The following is a 15788-nucleotide window of genomic DNA, read 5'->3' on the forward strand; positions in this document are numbered from 1 at the left end:
ATAGCACAGCGATGTAGTACATAACACAGCCCATGTAGTATATAACAATGTGGACACCATATCCCTGTTAAAAAAAAGAATAAAAAAATAGTTATATTCTCACCTTGTTGGCCCCCCGGATCCAGGCAATGCCCCCAGATCCAGGCGCCGGAAGGTGAGTATATAATGATTTTTTTTTATTATTATTTTTAACATTAGATCCTCTTATTATTGATGCTGCATAGGCAACAATAGTAAAAAGTTGGGCACACATGGTTAATAGCAGCATTAACAGACTGCGTTACACCGCGGCATAACGCTGTGTGACTCAGCCATTAACCCTGTGTGAGCGCTGACTGGAGGGGGCACTGACAGAGAGTAGGAAGGGGCGAATTCGCGGCCGGACTGTGCCCGTCGCTGATTGTTCACGGCTGGCCGGTGGCATGACCAATCAGTGAAGTCAGGGCCGGCTCCAGGTTTTTGAGGGCCCTGGGCAAAAGAGTCTCAGTGGGCCCCCCTCTTTAACACATACCACGATTCATGATGCACAGATACAGCAGAGAAATATACAACAGCCAAGTAGCATATAACACAGCCCACGTAGCATATAACACAGCCACGTAGCATATAGCACAGGCCACATAGTATACAGCACAGACCACATAGCATATAGCACAGCCACGTAGTATATAGCACAGCCCACATAGTATATAGCACAGCCCACACAGTATATAGCACAGCCCATGCAGTGTATAACACAGCCCACGTAGTATATAGCACAGCCCACGCAGTGTATAACACAGCCCACGTAGTATACAGCACAGCCCATGTAGTATATAACAGCCCGCCCAGTGTATAACAGCCCACGTAGTATATAGCACAGCCCACGCAGTGTATAACACAGCCCACGTAGTATACAGCACAGCCCATGTAGTATATAACAGCCCGCCCAGTGTATAACAGCCCACGTAGTATATAGCACAGCCCACGCAGTATATAACAGCCCACGTAGTATATAACACAGCCCACATAGTATATAGCACAGCCACGTAGTATATTGCCCAGCCATGTATATTGTACAGCTACATAGTATATAGCACAGCCCACGTATTATATAACACAGCCACATAGTATATACAGTAGCACAGCTCACACAGTATATAACACAGCCACGTAGTATATTGCCCAGCCACGTAATATGTTGCACAGCCCACGTAGTATATAGCACAGAGATACAGTATATAACACAGCTCATGCAGTATATAACACAGCTGACATAATATATAGCACAGCCCACGTAGTATATAGCACAGTCCACTTAGATGATTATATATATAGATAGTGGGAAGAGCAAAATATCTTCTCTGGTTCCAACCTCTTTTCCTCCCATCATGTGACCCCTGACTCCTCCCCTCCTGTGACCTCATTACAGGTCCTGTAATGCCAGTCATTCCCCACTTGTACACAGTGCAGTCTCCTCCCAGCCCCCAGTCAGGCAGGAAGAAGCTAAGCAAACAGCAAGGTAAAAAATTGGCTCAGCCCATTATTCTCTATGTGGAGTGCGGCTCTGCGGGTGGAGGTCGGTGCTGGAGGCTCCATTATTCTCTATGTGGAGTGCGGCTCTGCGGGTGGAGGTCGGTGCTGGAGGCTCCATTATTCTCTATGTGGAGTGCGGCTCTGCGGGTGGAGGTCGGTGCTGGAGGCTCCATTATTCTCTATGTGGAGTGCGGCTCTGCGGGTGGAGGTCGGTGCTGGAGGCTCCATTATTCTCTATGTGGAGTGCGGCTCTGCGGGTGGAGGTCGGTGCTGGAGGCCCCATTATTCTCTATGTGGAGTACGGCTCTGCGGGTGGAGGTCGGTGCTGGAGGCTCCATTATTCTCTATGTGGGGTGCGGCTCTGTGGGTGGAGGTCGGTGCTGGAGGCTCCATTATTCTCTATGTGGAGTGCGGCTCTGCGGGTGGAGGTCGGTGCTGGAGGCTCCATTATTCTCTATGTGGAGTGCGGCTCTGCTGGTGGAGGTCGGTGCTGGAGGCTCCATTATTCTCTATGTGGAGTGTGGCTCTGCGGGTGGAGGTCGGTGCTGGAGGCTCCATTATTCTCTATGTGGAGTGTGGCTCTGCGGGTGGAGGTCGGTGCTGGAGGCTCCATTATTCTCTATGTGGAGTGTGGCTCTGTGGGTGGAGGTCGGTGCTGGAGGCTCCATTATTCTCTATGTGGAGTGTGGCTCTGCGGGTGGAGGTCGGTGCTGGAGGCTCCATTATTCTCTATGTGGAGTGCGGCTCTGCGGGTGGAGGTCGGTGCTGGAGGCTCCATTATTCTCTATGTGGAGTGCGGCTCTGTGGGTGGAGGTCGGTGCTGGAGGCTCCATTATTCTCTATGTGGAGTGCGGCTCTGCGGGTGGAGGTCGGTGCTGGAGGCCCCATTATTCTCTATGTGGAGTGCGGCTCTGCGGGTGGAGGTCGGTGCTGGAGGCCCCATTATTCTCTATGTGGAGTGCGGCTCTGCGGGTGGAGGTCGGTGCTGGAGGCCCCATTATTCTCTATGTGGAGTGCGGCTCTGCGGGTGGAGGTCGGTGCTGGAGGCCCCATTATTCTCTATGTGGAGTGCGGCTCTGCGGGTGGAGGTCGGTGCTGGAGGCTCCATTATTCTCTATGTGGAGTGTGGCTCTGCGGGTGGAGGTCGGTGCTGGAGGCTCCATTATTCTCTATGTGGAGTGTGGCTCTGTGGGTGGAGGTCGGAGCTGGAGGCTCCATTATTCTCTATGTGGAGTGCGGCTCTGCGGGTTGAGGTCGGAGCTGGAGGCTCCATTATTCTCTATGTGGAGTGCGGCTCTGCGGGTGGAGGTCGGTGCTGGAGGCTCCATTATTCTCTATGTGGAGTGCGGCTCTGCGGGTGGAGGTCGGTGCTGGAGGCTCCATTATTCTCTATGTGGAGTGCGGCTCTGCGGGTGGAGGTCGGTGCTGGAGGCCCCATTATTCTCTATGTGGAGTGCGGCTCTGCGGGTGGAGGTCGGTGCTGGAGGCCCCATTATTCTCTATGTGGAGTGCGGCTCTGCGGGTGGAGGTCGGTGCTGGAGGCCCCATTATTCTCTATGTGGAGTGCGGCTCTGCGGGTGGAGGTCGGTGCTGGAGGCTCCATTATTCTCTATGTGGAGTGTGGCTCTGCGGGTGGAGGTCGGTGCTGGAGGCTCCATTATTCTCTATGTGGAGTGTGGCTCTGTGGGTGGAGGTCGGAGCTGGAGGCTCCATTATTCTCTATGTGGAGTGCGGCTCTGCGGGTTGAGGTCGGAGCTGGAGGCTCCATTATTCTCTATGTGGAGTGCGGCTCTGCGGGTGGAGGTCGGTGCTGGAGGCTCCATTATTCTCTATGTGGAGTGCGGCTCTGCGGGTGGAGGTCGGTGCTGGAGGCTCCATTATTCTCTATGTGGAGTGCGGCTCTGCGGGTGGAGGTCGGTGCTGGAGGCTTCATTATTCTCTGTGTGGAGTGCGGCTCTGCGGGTGGAGGTCGGTGCTGGAGGCTCCATTATTCTCTATGTGGAGTGCGGCTCTGCGGGTGGAGGTCGGTGCTGGAGGCTCCATTATTCTCTATGTGAAGTGCGGCTCTGCGGGTGGAGGTCGGTGCTGGAGGCTCCATTATTCTCTATGTGGAGTGCGGCTCTGCGGGTGGAGGTCGGTGCTGGAGGCTCCATTATTCTCTATGTGGAGTGCGGCTCTGCGGGTGGAGGTCGGTGCTGGAGGCTCCATTATTCTCTATGTGGAGTGCGGCTCTGTGGGTGGAGGTCGGTGCTGGAGGCCCCATTATTCTCTATGTGGAGTGCGGCTCTGTGGGTGGAGGTCGGTGCTGGAGGCTCCATTATTCTCTATGTGGAGTGTGGCTCTGTGGGTGGAGGTTGGTACTGGAGGCTCCATTATTCTCTATGTGGAGTGCGGCTCTGCGGGTGGAGGTCGGTGCTGGAGGCTCCATTATTCTCTATGTGGGGTGCGGCTCTGTGGGTGGAGGTCGGTGCTGGAGGCTCCATTATTCTCTATGTGGAGTGCGGCTCTGCGGGTGGAGGTCGGTGCTGGAGGCTCCATTATTCTCTATGTGGAGTGCGGCTCTGCTGGTGGAGGTCGGTGCTGGAGGCTCCATTATTCTCTATGTGGAGTGTGGCTCTGCGGGTGGAGGTCGGTGCTGGAGGCTCCATTATTCTCTATGTGGAGTGTGGCTCTGCGGGTGGAGGTCGGTGCTGGAGGCTCCATTATTCTCTATGTGGAGTGTGGCTCTGTGGGTGGAGGTCGGTGCTGGAGGCTCCATTATTCTCTATGTGGAGTGTGGCTCTGCGGGTGGAGGTCGGTGCTGGAGGCTCCATTATTCTCTATGTGGAGTGCGGCTCTGCGGGTGGAGGTCGGTGCTGGAGGCTCCATTATTCTCTATGTGGAGTGCGGCTCTGTGGGTGGAGGTCGGTGCTGGAGGCTCCATTATTCTCTATGTGGAGTGCGGCTCTGCGGGTGGAGGTCGGTGCTGGAGGCCCCATTATTCTCTATGTGGAGTGCGGCTCTGCGGGTGGAGGTCGGTGCTGGAGGCCCCATTATTCTCTATGTGGAGTGCGGCTCTGCGGGTGGAGGTCGGTGCTGGAGGCCCCATTATTCTCTATGTGGAGTGCGGCTCTGCGGGTGGAGGTCGGTGCTGGAGGCCCCATTATTCTCTATGTGGAGTGCGGCTCTGCGGGTGGAGGTCGGTGCTGGAGGCTCCATTATTCTCTATGTGGAGTGTGGCTCTGCGGGTGGAGGTCGGTGCTGGAGGCTCCATTATTCTCTATGTGGAGTGTGGCTCTGTGGATGGAGGTCGGAGCTGGAGGCTCCATTATTCTCTATGTGGAGTGCGGCTCTGCGGGTTGAGGTCGGAGCTGGAGGCTCCATTATTCTCTATGTGGAGTGCGGCTCTGCGGGTGGAGGTCGGTGCTGGAGGCTCCATTATTCTCTATGTGGAGTGCGGCTCTGCGGGTGGAGGTCGGTGCTGGAGGCTCCATTATTCTCTATGTGGAGTGCGGCTCTGCGGGTGGAGGTCGGTGCTGGAGGCCCCATTATTCTCTATGTGGAGTGCGGCTCTGCGGGTGGAGGTCGGTGCTGGAGGCCCCATTATTCTCTATGTGGAGTGCGGCTCTGCGGGTGGAGGTCGGTGCTGGAGGCCCCATTATTCTCTATGTGGAGTGCGGCTCTGCGGGTGGAGGTCGGTGCTGGAGGCTCCATTATTCTCTATGTGGAGTGTGGCTCTGCGGGTGGAGGTCGGTGCTGGAGGCTCCATTATTCTCTATGTGGAGTGTGGCTCTGTGGGTGGAGGTCGGAGCTGGAGGCTCCATTATTCTCTATGTGGAGTGCGGCTCTGCGGGTTGAGGTCGGAGCTGGAGGCTCCATTATTCTCTATGTGGAGTGCGGCTCTGCGGGTGGAGGTCGGTGCTGGAGGCTCCATTATTCTCTATGTGGAGTGCGGCTCTGCGGGTGGAGGTCGGTGCTGGAGGCTCCATTATTCTCTATGTGGAGTGCGGCTCTGCGGGTGGAGGTCGGTGCTGGAGGCTTCATTATTCTCTGTGTGGAGTGCGGCTCTGCGGGTGGAGGTCGGTGCTGGAGGCTCCATTATTCTCTATGTGGAGTGCGGCTCTGCGGGTGGAGGTCGGTGCTGGAGGCTCCATTATTCTCTATGTGAAGTGCGGCTCTGCGGGTGGAGGTCGGTGCTGGAGGCTCCATTATTCTCTATGTGGAGTGCGGCTCTGCGGGTGGAGGTCGGTGCTGGAGGCTCCATTATTCTCTATGTGGAGTGCGGCTCTGCGGGTGGAGGTCGGTGCTGGAGGCTCCATTATTCTCTATGTGGAGTGCGGCTCTGTGGGTGGAGGTCGGTGCTGGAGGCCCCATTATTCTCTATGTGGAGTGCGGCTCTGTGGGTGGAGGTCGGTGCTGGAGGCTCCATTATTCTCTATGTGGAGTGTGGCTCTGTGGGTGGAGGTTGGTACTGGAGGCTCCATTATTCTCTATGTGGAGTGCGGCTCTGCGGGTGGAGGTCGGTGCTGGAGGCTCCATTATTCTCTATGTGGGGTGCGGCTCTGTGGGTGGAGGTCGGTGCTGGAGGCTCCATTATTCTCTATGTGGAGTGCGGCTCTGCGGGTGGAGGTCGGTGCTGGAGGCTCCATTATTCTCTATGTGGAGTGCGGCTCTGCTGGTGGAGGTCGGTGCTGGAGGCTCCATTATTCTCTATGTGGAGTGTGGCTCTGCGGGTGGAGGTCGGTGCTGGAGGCTCCATTATTCTCTATGTGGAGTGTGGCTCTGCGGGTGGAGGTCGGTGCTGGAGGCTCCATTATTCTCTATGTGGAGTGTGGCTCTGTGGGTGGAGGTCGGTGCTGGAGGCTCCATTATTCTCTATGTGGAGTGTGGCTCTGCGGGTGGAGGTCGGTGCTGGAGGCTCCATTATTCTCTATGTGGAGTGCGGCTCTGCGGGTGGAGGTCGGTGCTGGAGGCTCCATTATTCTCTATGTGGAGTGCGGCTCTGTGGGTGGAGGTCGGTGCTGGAGGCTCCATTATTCTCTATGTGGAGTGCGGCTCTGCGGGTGGAGGTCGGTGCTGGAGGCCCCATTATTCTCTATGTGGAGTGCGGCTCTGCGGGTGGAGGTCGGTGCTGGAGGCCCCATTATTCTCTATGTGGAGTGCGGCTCTGCGGGTGGAGGTCGGTGCTGGAGGCCCCATTATTCTCTATGTGGAGTGCGGCTCTGCGGGTGGAGGTCGGTGCTGGAGGCCCCATTATTCTCTATGTGGAGTGCGGCTCTGCGGGTGGAGGTCGGTGCTGGAGGCTCCATTATTCTCTATGTGGAGTGTGGCTCTGCGGGTGGAGGTCGGTGCTGGAGGCTCCATTATTCTCTATGTGGAGTGTGGCTCTGTGGGTGGAGGTCGGAGCTGGAGGCTCCATTATTCTCTATGTGGAGTGCGGCTCTGCGGGTTGAGGTCGGAGCTGGAGGCTCCATTATTCTCTATGTGGAGTGCGGCTCTGCGGGTGGAGGTCGGTGCTGGAGGCTCCATTATTCTCTATGTGGAGTGCGGCTCTGCGGGTGGAGGTCGGTGCTGGAGGCTCCATTATTCTCTATGTGGAGTGCGGCTCTGCGGGTGGAGGTCGGTGCTGGAGGCTTCATTATTCTCTGTGTGGAGTGCGGCTCTGCGGGTGGAGGTCGGTGCTGGAGGCTCCATTATTCTCTATGTGGAGTGCGGCTCTGCGGGTGGAGGTCGGTGCTGGAGGCTCCATTATTCTCTATGTGAAGTGCGGCTCTGCGGGTGGAGGTCGGTGCTGGAGGCTCCATTATTCTCTATGTGGAGTGCGGCTCTGCGGGTGGAGGTCGGTGCTGGAGGCTCCATTATTCTCTATGTGGAGTGCGGCTCTGCGGGTGGAGGTCGGTGCTGGAGGCTCCATTATTCTCTATGTGGAGTGCGGCTCTGTGGGTGGAGGTCGGTGCTGGAGGCCCCATTATTCTCTATGTGGAGTGCGGCTCTGCGGGTGGAGGTTGGTGCTGGAGGCTCCATTATTCTCTATGTGGAGTGCGGCTCTGCGGGTGGAGGTCGGTGCTGGAGGCTCCATTATTCTCTATGTGAAGTGCGGCTCTGCGGGTGGAGGTCGGTGCTGGAGGCTCCATTATTCTCTATGTGGAGTGCGGCTCTGCGGGTGGAGGTTGGTGCTGGAGGCTCCATTATTCTCTATGTGGAGTGCGGCTCTGCGGGTGGAGGTCGGTGCTGGGGGCTCCATTATTCTCTATGTGGAGTGAGGCTCTGTGGGTGGAGGTCGGTGCTGGAGGCTCCATTATTCTCTATGTGGAGTGCGGCTCTGCGGGTGGAGGTTGGTGCTGGAGGCTCCATTATTCTCTATGTGGAGTGCGGCTCTGCGGGTGGAGGTCGGTGCTGGAGGCTCCATTATTCTCTATGTGAAGTGCGGCTCTGCGGGTGGAGGTCGGTGCTGGAGGCTCCATTATTCTCTATGTGGAGTGCGGCTCTGCGGGTGGAGGTTGGTGCTGGAGGCTCCATTATTCTCTATGTGAAGTGCGGCTCTGCGGGTGGAGGTCGGTGCTGGAGGCTCCATTATTCTCTATGTGGAGTGCGGCTCTGCGGGTGGAGGTCGGTGCTGGAGGCTCCATTATTCTCTATGTGGAGTGCGGCTCTGCGGGTGGAGGTCGGTGCTGGAGGCTCCATTATTCTCTATGTGGAGTGCGGCTCTGTGGGTGGAGGTCGGTGCTGGAGGCTCCATTATTCTCTATGTGGAGTGCGGCTCTGCAGGTGGAGGGTCCACACCAGAACTGTAGCAGGTAAAGACCCCAATATCCACAGGTGTCCCTTCTAATTGGGGGGAAACTATCCCCTCTATTAATCCTCGGACAGTTCTGACAAACACAGTATAGTGCCCCTTTATGGAGGTGACAGAAAGTCTGTTTAGTCCCTTTAGCTTCATAGTATCAGCTCTAATCCAATGGTGAGAGAGCGATTTACCCTGAAGAGTCACAGATTGTGGGGTTGTTATAAAATGTTACATTTAGGGGGTTTGTGTTGTCTCCTTATAAGAATCACAATGGTTTTGTTCCTTTTCCGCTGATAGATGCAAACGACCCAACTATGAAAGGTGGGAACCAAGGAAACCTGTATTACTCTCATAGTACGAGGCCCCACACAGTATAATGTTGCCCCATTATCCCCCACACATTGATAGTACAAGATGTCCCACACAATCTTCTTCCACCCAAACCACTAGATAATAAATCCTCACTAAGGCCGGTTTCACGCTGCGTTAGCAGCAGCCCATTCAGCACATACAAGCAATGAAGAGAAAAATGTGGCGCTGCACAGCCTGTGAATAAGATACTGGTAAAACACAGTCACTTGTGGGTGTTTAGACTTCAGTAGCTGGAGGTGCTCGCATGAGGAAAAACAGGCATTCCAATATAAATACAACAAAGAAAAAAATGCGGCAGCACTCACCAGATGGCGTGGTTCAATCCTTTATTGGAGATAAAAAATCCATAGTAGCGAGTTCACGGCTCGGGGGAGTGCGGACATAGTGGAAGTGAGCAGGGAAAGACAACAGCTGTTTCGCGCTCTACCAGGGACCTGTAGAAGCGTTGGTAGAGCGCGAAACAGCTGTTGTCTTTCCCTGCTCACTTCCACTATGTCCGCACTCCCCCGAGCCGTGAACACGCTACTATGGATTTTTTATCTCCAATAAAGGATTGAACCACGCCATCTGGTGAGTGCAGCCGCATTTTTTTCTTTGTTGTATTTCCATTCAGCACATACGCTAACGGGCTGCTGGAACGCAAGTGCCGACTTTGGCACATCGCTAGCTCTATCTGCGCTAGCAGTGACGGACCCGAAAACGCTGCAGCTCGCGTCTCCAGGTCCGTCGCTCAATGACGGCACATCCCTAGCGCACGCCCATTGTGGGCGTGCGCTAGTGATGTGTCCAACATAGCAGTCAATGGCGGCCGTAACGGACTACGTTACACCGCGTTTAACATAGTTAGTGGACGCAATGTGAACCCGGCTTTATCCCCTTTCTTGGTACCATACAGTGCCACTTTCTTGGTTCCCACACACAGTATAATTTTTTCACAGTACCTCCATGCCCAATTTTTTCGGGGGTGTTTTTCATGTAATATATTGAAGCCTGCAAGAAAATGTTAAAAAAAAAATAAACCAACAACATAATATAAAGAAAAAATACAACCCTGTGCATGGAGACATTGGCCTCATATATCGCCTGTCTTGGTTCTTACAAACAATCTTTTCTAAAAGCCTCAAACTTCTGTGTGTGAATCAGACATGAGATCTAACGTGATAGAAGATTAGAGTGCGGGGAAGACGGGAAACCTTCATATAGACGGCCGGAGGTGATGAAGTCAGTGACGGACTCTGGACAAATCTGTTCCTAGAGCCGTAGTAGAAGATGAAGATGTCGTCCTCATCATGAAGTAGTTATTTCTCCTGTCACGTGTAATGAATATCTCCTACAGTATTGCTAATGCCGATTCCAGTGTCGGTAAATGAGACGAGAATTAGCGTTATGGAAGATGAGTCTATGAGGAACGTATTCAGCTGCCGACTCAAAGGGAGAAACTGCTTGTTGTCTGTGGCCTAAATATACACGGCTCTGGCAAATTTAAGAGACCACCGCAAAATGCTCAGTTTGTTGGATTTTTCTCTTTATAGGTATATTTTTAAGTAAAATGTAAATTGTTCTTTTATTCTATAAACTACTGACAACATGTCTCCGAAGTTCCAAGCAATAAATTTTGTATTTATTTTCTGAAAATGAGAAATAGTCAAAATAACAAAAAAAAAATGCATTGTTTGCAGACCAAATAATGCAAAAAAAAAATACAAGTTCATAATCATTTAGAAACCACAATACTAATGTTTTAACTCAGGAAGAGTTCAGAAATCAATATTTTGTGGAATAACCATGATTTTTAATCACAGCTTTCATGCGTCTTGGCATGATTTCCACCAGTCTTTCACAATGCTTTTGGGTAACCTTATGCTACTCGTTGTATAAAAATGTAAGCAGTTCTTTGTTTGATGGCTTGTGACTATCCATCTTCCTCTTGATTACATTCCAGAGGTTTTCAATGGGGTTCAGGTCTGGAGATGGGGTTGGCCATGACAGGGAGTTGATGTGGTGGTCCTTCATCCACATCTTGATTGACCTAGCTGTGTACCATGGTGCATCGTCCTGCTGGAAAACCCAGTCCTCAAGAGTTGGGGAACATTGCCTGAGCAAAAGGAATCAACTGTTTTTCCAGGATAACCTTGTTTGCGGCTTGATTCATATGTCAATAACCTGCCCAATTCCAGCGTTGCTAAAGGTACCTTCACACTGAACGATATCGCTAGCGATCCGTGACGTTGCAGCGTCCTGGCTAGCGATATCGTTGAGTTTGACAGGCAGCAGCGATCAGGATCCTGCTGTGCCATTGTTGGTCGCTGCAGAAAGTCCAGAACTTTCTTTCGTCGCTGGATCTCCCGTAGACATCGCTGAATCGGCGTGTGTGACGCCGATTCAGCGATGTCTTCACTGGTAACAAGGGTAAACATCGGGTTACTAAGCGCAGGGCCGCGCTTAGTAACCCGATGTTTACCCTGGTTACCAGCGTAAAAGTAAAAAAAAACAAACACTACATACTTACCTTCCGCTGTCTGTCCCCCGCTGTGCTTCTCTGCATTGTGAGCGCCGGCCAGCCGGAAAGCAGAGCACAGCGGTGATGTCACCGCTCTGCTTTCCGGCCGCTGTGCTTACACAGTGCAGAGAAGCCCAGCGCCAGGGGACAGACAGCGAAAGGTAAGTATGTAGTGTTTTTTTTTTTTTTTTTACTTTTACGCTGGTAACCAGGGTAAACATCGGGTTACTAAGCGCGGCCCTGCGCTTAGTAACCCGATGTTTACCCTGGTTACCGGCATCGTTGGTCGTTGGAGAGCTGTCTGTGTGACAGCTCTCCAGCGACCAAACGGCGACGCTGTAGCGATCCGGATCGTTGTCTGGATCGCTGCAGCATCGCTTAGTGTGAAGGTACCTTTAGGCATCCCCAGATCAAGTCGTCTAATGGCTAGACGGAGACATGGAGAGGCGCACAAGCCAGAGTCTTGCACCCACTGTGAAATTTGGTGGAGGATCGGTAATGATTTGGGGATGCTTCAGCAAGGCTGGAATTGGGCAGGTTAATCTTTGTAAAGGATGCATGAATCATGCCGCAAACAAGGTTATCCTGGAAAAACAGTTAATTCCTTCTGCTCAGGCAATGTTCCCCACCTCTGAGGACTGTTTTTCTCCAGCAGGACAATGTGCCATGCCACACAGCTAGGTCAATCAATGTATGGATGAATGACCACCACATCAAATCCCTGTCATGGCCAGCCCAACCTCCAGACCTGAATTCCATTGAAAACCTCTGGAATGTAATCAAGAGGAAGATGGATATTCACAAGCCATCAAACAAAGAACAGCTTACAGGTCACCCAAAAGCGTTGTGAAAGACTGGTGGAAAGCATGGCAAGACGCATGAAAGCTGTGATTAAAAATCATGGTGATTCCACAAAATATTGATTTCTGAACTCTTCCTGAGTTAAAACATTAGTATTGTTGTTTCCTAATGGTTATGAACTCTTTTTTTTTTTCTTCTTTTTTTTTTTGCATTATTTGAGGTCTGCAAGCACTGCATTTTATTGTTATTTTGACTATTTCTCATTTTCAGAAAAAAAATACAAAATTCATTGCTTGGAACTTTGGAGACATGTTGTCAGGAGTTTATAGAATAAGAAGACAATTTACATTTTACCTATAAAGAGAAAAATCAGACAAACTAAAAATTTTGCAGGGGTCTCTTAAAGTTTTTCCAGATCTTACTAGATGTAAAGAAGGAAACTAAATGCTTTAAAATAATAAATCTCCTCATATGTTTCCCTTACTATCTCCAGTAACTGTATTATTACACAGGATTTTATGATGTTACATCGGCTCATCTTCTCATTCAGGTCTCTACAATATCGGCTCCTCCCAGTGAAGATCTTCTACATAAGAACATTTTCCTGATTTACCCATCAAGGATGGATATGGCAAGAGACAAGATGGCGGAGAGGATATTACACCTCACCCTAGAGATCCTCTTCCGGCTTACTGGAGAGGTGAGAGATTCTGATGACGTCACATTACATCATTCTTATCTATGGGAATAACAGATGGACAGAACTGGAGAGGTGAGGACTCAGGAAATGTCTGTAGTGAGATTTATTAATGTGTCTCTCCATAACCAGGATTACATAGTAGTGAAGAAGACCTCTAGTGAGCGCTGTCAGGACCCTGTGTCTGAGGGATGGGGAGGACCCCTGAGCCCAATCACAAGGCCTCCACCTCACCCCCTGATCCATGAGGACATCAATGACCAGAAGATCCCAGAACTCATCTACAAGATGATTGAGCTGCTGACTGGAGAGGTGACACTGCTGGGAATGCTGGGACATTATACAGTAACACTATGAAGGGATCGGGGGATGACGGTATCATTGTATGTGTCAGGTTCCTATAAGATGTCAGGATGTCGCCGTCTATTTCTCCATGGAGGAGTGGGAGTATTTAGAGGGACACAAAGATCTGTACAAGGACGTCATGATGGAGGTTCCCCAGCCCCTCACATCACCGGGTAATAGACAGGACTAAATACACACGGCCTATAATTTTCTGTATGTAAAGAATGAATTCAGTCCCTGTATATATTTCCTCCAGATCTATCCAGTAAGAGGACAACACCAGAGAGATGTCCCCGTCCTCTTCTTCCACAGGACTATAAACAAGAAGATTCCAATGCTCCTCAGGATCATCAGGTAGATGGAGAGAAGGTGTCATGAGACCTCCCCTGTGATGTTTAGACGGCTGTGAAGATCTTGTGCTCAGTCTTGTTTTATCCACCAGTATTATATGTTTTATACTTGTGTAATGAGAACGGTGGAGATGGCAGGATTAGAGCTGGTCATAGATGTGACTTCTCCATCTGTTTGTGACTTTTACAATATTTATTTCAGGGTGAAGATCTGACCCATATTAATACTACAGAGACATATGTGAGGGGTGATGAGCGGTGTAAAGAGGAGATTCCCACATATAACTACACAGGTGAGTAGTAACCACTAAATGCACTACCTAGGTTAATACGATTAATCCCCAATCCCCACAGTTTTAAGCGTGCCCTAAAAACTCATTTGTTCAGACTGGCCTACCGCCTCAATGCATTAACCTAACGATCCCTGTGTGGCCTATTTATAATAAAAAAAATAAAAAAAAAGGTTCCTCGCATCATGTTCTCATACACTTTATGCAGTATTAGCCCTCTGTGTCTGTACTGCTACATACTTAGGCAGGTAACTGGTTCATGCAGCTTTACATGAACACCCGAGCCTTACACTATAGCTGGTCCGAATAACTAAAGCAATTGTTACCATCCACCTCTCGTGTCTCCCCTTTTCCCCATAGTTTGTAAGCTTGCGAGCAGGGCCCTCACTCCTCTTGGTATCTGTTTTGAACTGTATTTCTGTTATGCTGTAATGTCTATTGTCTGTACAAGTCCCCTCTATAATTTGTAAAGCGCTGCGGAATATGTTGGCGCTACATAAATAAAAATTATTATTATTATTATAATGCAGAGAAGTCACAGATTCTTCTCCGTCACCGGCTGTGGCTGCTTTATTGGTAGTATTGTCCGTCCGTATCACAATCATGCGATCACCATTTTGCCTCTAGACCACAACATTCTCCTCCTCCCAAAACTGTTCTAGTGACTTTGGTCATTGAAAACCGTTTTCTATAGAGCTTGCAACCAGGAGGATCCAACTACCCCCTGAGATTAGAAGACTCTGACCGTTACCTGCCCAGATCTCTAAACTACAAAGTCAAATTACAGAGCACGTAGAATGTGCTGACAAGTTAGAAAATCACTTGAAGAAAAATATTATGACGGTCCTGTAAGAGAAAGCGGAGGGTAATGATGCTGTTGGCTTCCTAGATCCCTGATATCTTATTGGATGAATCTACCTTCACCCCCTTCTGTGCTGCTGAATGTGCTCATATGGTTCCTACAAGACCAGGTCCAGTCTTTCTGGCCGAACTTCACTTTTATGATCAACAACAGTAAAGGTGTAGTAAGGGTCAAGTGTGAATTTCTGTACAATAACAGAGTTTCCCTTTCTCCTGACTTTTCAATTTGTATTAACCCCTTAGTGACGGAGCCAAATTTTTGAAATCTGACCAGTGTCACTTTATGTGGTAATAACTCTGCAGCGCTTCAACAAATCCCAGTGATTTTGAGATTTTTTTTTCGTGGCACATTATACTTTATGATAATGGTAAATTTAGGTCAATATGTTTTGTGTTTATTTATAAAAAATATCAAAAATTTGAGAAAAATGTTAAAAAATTAGCAATTTTCAAACTTTGAATGATTATTCCTTTAATCCAGATAGTCATACCACAGCAAAACATTAATAAATACCATTTCCCTCATGTCTGTTTTACATCAGCACCATTTGTAAAATGTTATTTTATTTTGTTAGCATTTTAGGAAGATTAAAAATGTTGCAGCAATTTTTCATTTTTTTCAAGGAAATTTTCAAAATTTATTTTTTTAGGGACTTATCCATGTTTGAAGTGACTTTAGGGGTCTCATATATTGGGAAACCCCCAAACGTGATACCATTTTAAAAACAGCATCCCCAGACGTATTGAAAACTGCTGTCAGGTAGTTTATTAACCCTTCAGGTGCTTTACAGGAATTAATGCAAAGTGGCATGATGGCAATGAAAATGTGCATTTTTGCCACCTAAATGTCACTAACTTCTCAACAGATTACTACAGCAATCAGGCTCTAAGGCCGCTGTTAGGTCATGAATTGCCATGTCAAACATCATGACCACACAATCAAGATCTGAGGGCACCAATTTGGTTAAATAGGAAGCCCCCACACTCTGTTAACCATTTATAATGATGTAGTCACTATTGACAGCAGCATCTAAGGGGTTAAACAGAGTTGGACGGTGCAAACACTGATCGTGGCTGATACAGCAAGTTGTCAGCTATAGTGTACAGCCGACAGCTGCTGGATTGTCACCTGTATGGGGAAGCTATTCTCTTATATGTAAGGTCAGTTAAAAGACGTATTGGCTGTCATTAAGGGGTTAAAACTAATTTCATGGAGGATTGTGATAAACTACATATATCATGGCACAGGTGTAATGTTTTATATCTCTAAGCTGTGCATGGCTGATGGCTG

General features: G+C 50.0%; 1 protein-coding gene across 1 annotated transcript; it reads left to right on the forward strand.

The window, feature by feature from the left end:
• The first annotated feature begins 1429 nt into the window (after positions 1–1429).
• Positions 1430–14088, forward strand: LOC138663328 (gastrula zinc finger protein XlCGF66.1-like). Its single transcript, XM_069749509.1, has 6 exons — positions 1430–1501; positions 12505–12654; positions 12784–12963; positions 13046–13169; positions 13253–13350; positions 13549–14088. The coding sequence occupies exons 2-6, from the start codon at positions 12577–12579 to the stop codon at positions 13645–13647; spliced, it is 579 nt and encodes a 192-aa protein (XP_069605610.1). The 5' UTR covers positions 1430–1501; positions 12505–12576; the 3' UTR covers positions 13648–14088.
• Positions 14089–15788: the final 1700 nt, after the last annotated feature.

This window comes from Ranitomeya imitator, chromosome 2 (genome assembly GCF_032444005.1).
Source record: "Ranitomeya imitator isolate aRanImi1 chromosome 2, aRanImi1.pri, whole genome shotgun sequence".
Classification (NCBI taxonomy): Eukaryota; Metazoa; Chordata; class Amphibia; order Anura; family Dendrobatidae; genus Ranitomeya; species Ranitomeya imitator.